Source organism: Papaver somniferum, unplaced genomic scaffold (assembly GCF_003573695.1).
Source record: "Papaver somniferum cultivar HN1 unplaced genomic scaffold, ASM357369v1 unplaced-scaffold_154, whole genome shotgun sequence".
In the NCBI taxonomy this organism is placed as follows: domain Eukaryota; kingdom Viridiplantae; phylum Streptophyta; class Magnoliopsida; order Ranunculales; family Papaveraceae; genus Papaver; species Papaver somniferum.
This window is the reverse complement of record NW_020624820.1, coordinates 4,125,349-4,133,508: the sequence shown is the minus strand read 5'-3', so window position 1 is coordinate 4,133,508 and position 8,160 is coordinate 4,125,349. Positions and strand designations below refer to the sequence as shown.

Below are 8,160 nucleotides of genomic sequence, written 5' to 3'. Positions count from 1 at the left end.
AAGTCTGCATACAGTGTGCATTTTTCTTAGGTTAAGCTGTATTAGAAAGGCTCCCCACCTTGCACAACTTGCAAACATGAGTGCAGCTAATGTGCATAAATTCTGTGATAACTCTATTGATCATCTTCATCGAGTGTCCTTTGGCGCTGGAAAGACGCCTGTCATTCGTACGAGTAATAAAGAGTTTTCTATCTTCTCAGTTTGCCGGAATAGGTTGATGGGTGCAGGCAAGATATGGAGTGTTATGTGTATACAACATCCTCCAATCAACATCCTATGACATCCTGATTCAGATCATCCCATCCATGGCCAATACCATGATCAATAGCTTAGTGGTACTTCAACTTGTAAATAAATTAGGTAGAAGAACGCCGAAAGGCAACAAAAATTTAAGCAAGAGCAATCCCAGTCACCAATGAAAGTCAGTAGTCATGTGCAGATATTTCTCTCGCTGGTTTCAGTTTCCACATGCAGCTGACAGTTTAACTACAAGATGCACAAGTTAACTAAACAGCTTTCGAACATGAAAAGCAAAGGAAGAACACAAGTAAAGGAAAATGGAAAATATTAGCATCCATAAAAGCAGCCTTCATGGAAGCATTCTAGTTGCATATTTTAATCTCACACAAGGAAGAAAATCAATATAAATCCTAAATGTGTTTATTGTTCTTGCAACTGAAAAAAATAATATTACAAGCTAGCTTTCAGGAAACACCAGCAGCAAGTTCGTCCACTCACGAAATCCATGCTATGATCAGCCCATTCTTCATGTCTCGAAGTTTTATCATGGACTGAAATAAAAGAAAGAAAGAGAATGAGTAATACTTATCTTTCGCAGCAAGAGAAGTACAGCTTTGCATAACTGGAAAATAGATCAAGATTTCCGCAACAAAGATCAAAAAGATGTGCTCTATTGGGTGAAAAGCAGCAGTTCATGACGAAATATAACAAAATTGAGGTATACCTGCGGCTGGGTGAACGAGATTTAGAGGGACTCTGGCCATTAACTCCTGGACTCTGTGACCTTCTATTTGATACATAGTCCCTCGCATCACGCGAGGACCTTGGTGGACTATGACCCTTAGCCTCAGGGCTAGGTGACCTCTGATCTGGCCTGTAGTCCTTCTCTTCATGAGATCTTGATCGACTTCGAACTTTGGCTAGTGGAGGGCTAAGTGACCTTTGGTCAGATCCATAGTCCCTCTCATCCCGTGGAGGTGACCTTGAGATAGGACGTCTTGGCGACTTGGAGATGGAACGTCTTGCCGACTTGGAGATGGGACGTCTTGGTGACTTGGGGATGGACCGTTCAGGTGACCTTGAGATAGGACGTTTTGGTGACCTTGAGATGGACCGCCCGGGTGACCTTGAGATGGGACGTCTTGGAGAATAGTCATCTCTCGATCCACGATCCCTGCCTCTGCAATTTATCACAGTATCACAATTCAGTACACTTATACAAACATAGTTGTTTCCTCTTTCAAGAGTACAAGCATACAAAGCACCACGTAGTTACAGCAGAGTAAGCATGTCTTTAAAATCAAATATCGAACTAACACCAAGGAGAGCTGTATCCAGTGTTCTAAATGAGGTCAGAGATGTACGATCTCCTTTCATGAACAGAGAATAATTCAAGTCAAAACATAAAGAGATACAAACACAACAATGAAAAAAAATCAGGCGATGCAAACATGATGTATGGAGAGTAGTGCATCAAACCAAAACTCCCTTATTCCCGGTGGGAAGGTTAAGTTATTAAAGTCCCTGTCTGGAAGATGAGTGTAAGAAAAATCACCTTTACCTGCAGCGACAATTATCTGGAAAAAAAAAATGGGATTCTTGATCCACAAAATCTTCAAGCTATTCTCTAGAACTGGGAACTGGTTCCTCAGCACCCCATTACTCCAATTTTCTCTTACCCATTTCTCTAAAGACCACTATCTTTCTTTTTCTTTTGAAGGTAACATGGATAACTCAGCAGAAGACTCCTATCTCTAGCAGTAAAGGACTTTGATGGGCTCCAGCTTTATGACACCTCTTTTAACAAACTATAAGGCTCTAGAATCTTTCTTAACTGGACATTAAGCAAAAACCACAACCAAACTTTAAAATGTATAATAATAAAAAAAAATGAATCCTCTACTCTGATTATAATCTATCTAGCAAAACCATAATAACCTGGTTTAGAGACCGAAAAATGGAAAGCCACAAATGATTCTTTAGTTACAGTTGATGCTTCTCGGGGGGCTTTAATTGTCATTGATTAGTAAGCAAGAGCCACTTTTTTTGTATCTTTTTTCTTTAGTCTTTACAAACCCATGAAATCTTTATGTCTCTAATCACTTTAAAGATCTGCACGAACAATACCACCACCAAATATTACTCAAAATTTCAGATTCAACGGAATACATGCACAAAATGCCCGAGATACAAGCTGCACGTAGCAAAGAATCAGAGATATGGATGGCTATCAGACAGAAGGCCTTCCCTTCTGTTAAATGTTTATGGTGCAAGAGATCTGCGAACTATATTAATAACAATAGACAGAGAGCGTGTGAGAGAAATGGCACCGCAACTGGCCAGGCACCAGCAGGGAAATGAGGTTCAACACACTTACACCAGGCCTTGGAATAGGGAAAAGGGGCTAATCACAAATTATATTGAGTGTAATTTTGAAGTCAATGTAGCAATTAAGTGTGTTGCTTTGGCATACCAAACCTCAAGCTTATTGTAGAACAATCTTGCAGTAATTAGCAGATGTGGCAACAGAAGAAGATAGAAATTCTAGACCAAATTTTCTAGAGGGCCCACATGGTAAGTAAGTGAATAAATCACCACAAAAAGGAAGCACAAACCTTGATTCACGTCTAGCAGGTGAAGGGGATCTTGAATAGGCTGCAAAAAGAAGATTGAAAAGTAGATTTATTTCATTTTATATGCTTATCAACCAGAAATAGACACAAACAAACGCATCTTCTTTCCATGATATAGGAAAGAACATGTATATAGCTACTAAATATTATGTAGAAATAAGATATTGAACTAACAGCGGTGGCGACGTCTTGGGGACCTTGGTGGTGATCGCCTTCTATGCCCCCCTCCTCCATGTTGACCACTACTGCTACAAAATAGAAGGAGAGTCGGCTACAACTGAGGAACTAACAGTAGAACAAAATTTTATTTAAACAGAAAACTACAGGATGCAGAGAGAAGTACCTGACACGAGTGGTCTTACGCATTTCTTGTGGAGTTTTTCTGTTTTCTTCAGCGTAGACAATTGTAATCTCTCGCCCACCAATGACTTGATGGTTCATTTGATGCTTGGCTTCAGCTGCATCATCAGCGTTGCGAAACTTAACAAATCCAAAGCCTCGAGGTTCTCTGCAGAACCATTTCAAGCAAGTTTTTAGATGAACCATATATTCCAAAATGAAATTTAAGGGACTGCTAACTGTATTCCAATACTTCGGGTTAAAAAAATGTAAAAGTCGAAGAAGCCAACTACAGTCAAATAGTAATCTGATCGTGTTCATTTGAAGGGACTATTTCTAGAAGACCTAGATACCCTTTATAATAGCACATACAAATATGAAAACTTACCCAGTGTAATAATTCTTAGGAAGATATACATCCTTGACAGGACCAAAACGTTCAAATGGGATCCGCAGATCTTCAACCCTGCACAGAAACCAAAATATAGTGGGTCCACCATCATGTGGAGCTACAAAATTACCTAGAGCAAGAAAAGCTGGTTCAAGCACAATATGAACACTAGGTGCCGGTAAAAAATGAAGAAAATATAAAGTAGGTGTAGATCGAAATTGATAAGCAAGTAAAGTGAAGGCTCGTGCAGAACCTTACAAGGCGTATATGCCAGCCAACACAAGCATTCACAGATAAACGAAGCGATGAAGGGCAGTGTGTGAGCTCAATACAAACTGGCCTCAGGAGTACATCAGAATTAATATATTACAAATCACTCTTTTGGAGAAAAACGATAGTGGGGCTTAATGAAAACTTAAACCAGCCAGAAAATAAACATTAAAATTTAAAAACAATATGATGACCCAAACACAAGACAGTTAAAATCTAAGCTTCCTTTACTAGACATCACAATTTAGGAGGTGTTTTGATTTTCATCTGAAACTCACAAGACATATAAACTCAATTTACTGATTCAGGCTGTCAAAGAATTTCTAAACATGCTTTGCTCACTGATCATCACCTTTGATTTCTAAACAAAAATGCTAATAAGACACTTGAAGCTTAGAGACCAAATCACCCATATTTCTCAACACTAATCAAAAATATCAGGAACCATCTGAATACTACTGAAAAAACTCTACTATATATCATAAATAGACATAAAACATCCAAATCTATTCATCCTTATTAAAAATTTCAAGAACCAAACAAAACCCACTATCAAAAGGTACTTGAAACCCTAGTTCTATATATTCAATAGACAGAAAACACCCAAATCTCTTCATGCTAAATCAAAATTTACTTGAAACCTCATTCGATATCATCAATAGACGAAAAAACCTAAATCAATTCATACTCTGGTGAAAATTTCAAAAACCAAATATTAATGACACCCTTACTCTATAACATAAATAGATATAAAAGATACATCACATTTCAGCGTACATAGAAAAAACAATTAAGAACAGTAAAACCCTAACAACGAAAAGATATGAGATAAAAGAGATGGAGAAAGAGGTTTCACCTGGCATCAAGGGAGATGTTACGAATGAGTAAACCAGTAGGACCAGAAGAACGTCTACTATCTCTATCGCTTCCATAAGATCTGTGACTACTACTGCGTCTGTGATAAGATTCTCTTGGTTCATCATCGTAACCACGCTTGCTACTACGAGAAGAACGAGGAGGAGGAGGAGGAGGAGGAGGAGGAGGAGGAGGAAGAGGGCTTCTACTCCATTGAGGACTGTAACTTCTGCTTCTACTTCTGTATCTTCCCATCCTTTCTCAAGATTTTTCTTCAAGGGTTTTGGTTAATGGAGGGAGGGATTGAAGGAGTGAAGGAGAGAAACGAAACCCTAGAAATAAAAAACTAAAACCCCAACCACTGACAAATATGAAGGGCTAGTTCCAAGTTCCAACTCCTCCTACTCTATCCATATCTACACCACTTTATAAGGGCAACCTTAATCTTTCAAATAGGGTTGCCCTAATGGTCGACCTTAATCCCATGCGGTGTCTGAATATAGTCCTTCATGGAGGGTAGTACAATACAATTCACCTGATACTTGGCACTAATTATGCATGCTGCAAAAACGGTTCAAAGAAATTTTCAACAAAAGTTCACCACTAAAGCGTTTTCAACAAAATATCAAACCAATTTTAGTGCATGAAAACCACTTTTTGCTGATTGTCAGAATGTCCCGGCCAAAATTTTCTAATTAATTTTATCGGTTTCAGATTGGACCTATCCCCATATGAAACGAAGGAATCGATGTGTATATGTACATTGGATAATGAAAACTTGTGGTATTCTTTATATGTTATAAAGATAAAACAGTATAACTACCAGAAATTTTGTTGACGAGGAAACCGCAAATGCAGAAGAATTCCTGGACCTAGTTCAGACACTATCCTACTGCCAATTAATTTTGGTATGGAATGTAGTTGAGCCCGAACTCATTCTTCCACTGATTTAAGTACAATCGCGCTCCTTACGCCTCTTGAATCCCAGCAGGACTCCTCGCAATTGATTCCCTTAGATGATTTTGCATACAACTAAGAGTTGCTTCAACTCAATTGAAGACTTTAAGCAAAATCTTCCTCCCACAAATTAAGTCTATGATTGATTTCCTGATTTATGATCTAAACAGATTACAGATCAAACGAAAGATCTAGGTGATGAAAATTGATAGCAACTTGGCTGAAGTCTGGATATCCTCAAAATCCAGACTTATGCAACCCTGAGTGCATCCTAGATTATTATTCACCTCACAAGTATAAAACTTGCGGAATCAATAAAGTTTAAGACGAAAAGAACTTTGTCGATTACTATTTATCTTGTTCAAGTGATAAACTAACAATCGAGATCAGGATACTCAAGTTATCAAGAAAAAAGATAACTGGACCTGACTTCACGAATCCCAATGAAGTCTTTGTAGTTGGTAAACCCTAAAAAGGTTTATGGAGAGGACGAATCTAGATACAACTTGGACACACAAAAAGTAGTGTCTGGATTCAAAGATCCCAGTTGCCAAGAGTTCCCCTTATATAGACTTCAAAGCCTATGTTGTTTTAGGTTTAAGTTAAGTTAACTTTGGAATCAGGCAAACAATATTCATCGTTAGATCAAAGCTTTGAATCTTGTTAACATACTATGGTTAGGTAAACCGTAACCGAACCGTGTATAAAGACTATGCCCAACATGGTTAGCGAAACTAGCCGATTTGAACTTTAAAAGCTTAACACTCATTTCCATGTTCACTAAAACATTAATATTGAGTCAAAATTATGTGATCAGATGAGTCTAGTGTGAATTAGAGAATTGATCAAATGCAAATCATTCATAGAAATAATTTAGTCGCAATTGAATCATAATCGACGTAGTTTGTGAATGCACAAAGTACAAATACTTGAACTGTTCGTGAGTCGGCTAAGTCAACAGTACGTGAATCGGTTTGCAAACTTATAAGAAATTACCAAGTTCCGGAGTCCATATAACTTTTTCCTTTCACGTACCGGTTTGCAAACTTATTAAAGATTCAAAGTTCCGGAGTCAACAAAACTTTTTCAGTTCACATATCGGTATGCAAACTTAAGATTTTTACCGAGTTCCGGAGTTCACATAAATTTTTCAGTTCATGTACCGGTTTGGGTACTCAACTGGTTCTAGAACATATAATTGTATTGGCTCGCATACCGGTTTGAGCTTTAACCCGGTTCCCTTACCACGGTTCCAAAATTGTTTGTATACGAATATACATATCTATCTGGATCACGAAACAATTAGATTTTCCCATGATATTGCACATGAGTATACGTATCACACAAGTCTGAAAGTCGATATATAACTACTTCGTTACGTGTACGAGAACATGTAATACGGATTCAGACTATAACAATTTTCTCAGTTTGTAAGACTGATAACACTTTATCGTATTCCGAATATAGTAGTTATATATTTATATAAATAAATTCGAAACATTCCTGAATAACATCAATGACACATATCAGTGTTCCAGGCTATTTTCGAATGATACACTTGAGTCATTATTTGGTTCCGAACAATAAATTACTCTTCACCAAATTTGATGAAGTATTAAGCTTAGTCATTATATTACGAGAAATTCGTAAACTAAATAATTAGTTCTCGACTCGAAATTCTTGTCTATGCAAGCTAGTCTAATTAGTTATGCAACAATCGTCTCAAGGATAGAAAAGTGAATATAATTTGAGAAATAGGAGGTTTAGTATTCACTTACCTTTTGTTGATGAAGTTCTCCAAAAGCTTCGGTTGATATTCGCCTTCAAACGGTAGAACACAAATGATGACTGGATCGTTTCTCAACTACACTATCATAGACCGAGACTTAACTAATTGTAAACTATAAATCAAGATATAGTTTTGACAACTAAATTTGACAACAAGCTTGATATAACAACACTTGTGAGTTCGACTGGGAAATGCTCTAATAATGATGCCAAGTGTCCAATTTTTTTCTAGCAACTATCATATCTGATGAAACTCTATTTCATGAGTGATACATTCTTGTTTTGTCTTATTTTCGGTAATACCATCCAAGAGAGATCAATTATCCCTCCCATTTCCTTGCAAGAATCTGAGGGACCGTTGGAGAGACGGTCTATTAATTAGAAGAGATCCTTCAACCACATGATCTACCTCAGGTGGACTCTATTTTCAATAGAGACAAATGTTATATATGTGTATACAAAGCTGGATTTTTAAGGTACGTTCTAAAACTGGTTCTTTTATTTTATCATGAGGTATAATGTTGAATATAATTTACATTTGAAACATAACTTACTTTTGAAGTATAATTTTTTCAAGGATTTTTGTCATACGATATAAATAATCTATCATACCAGTTGAATTTTTTATTCTTAAGTCTTAAGAAATCAATACTTGGGTACAACAAATGATGATAATCATAATAAACG

The 8,160-nt window shown here is 37.1% G+C and overlaps 1 protein-coding gene across 2 annotated transcripts; it reads right to left on the bottom strand.

Annotated features, from left to right (window-relative positions):
* Positions 1-502: 502 nt before the first annotated feature.
* LOC113336876 (serine/arginine-rich SC35-like splicing factor SCL28) lies at positions 503-5,121 on the bottom strand. 2 transcript variants are annotated; one of them, XM_026582568.1, is made up of 7 exons: positions 4,730-5,121; positions 3,601-3,678; positions 3,217-3,381; positions 3,048-3,121; positions 2,856-2,895; positions 965-1,420; positions 503-791 (listed from the first exon to the last, which is right to left on the bottom strand). In XM_026582568.1, the coding sequence occupies exons 1-7, from the start codon at positions 4,981-4,983 to the stop codon at positions 785-787; spliced, it is 1,074 nt and encodes a 357-aa protein (XP_026438353.1). In that variant the 5' UTR covers positions 4,984-5,121; the 3' UTR covers positions 503-784. The 2 variants fall into 2 exon arrangements, with proteins under 2 accessions (XP_026438353.1, XP_026438354.1); XM_026582569.1 differs by having other exon boundaries at positions 3,048-3,118.
* Positions 5,122-8,160: the final 3,039 nt, after the last annotated feature.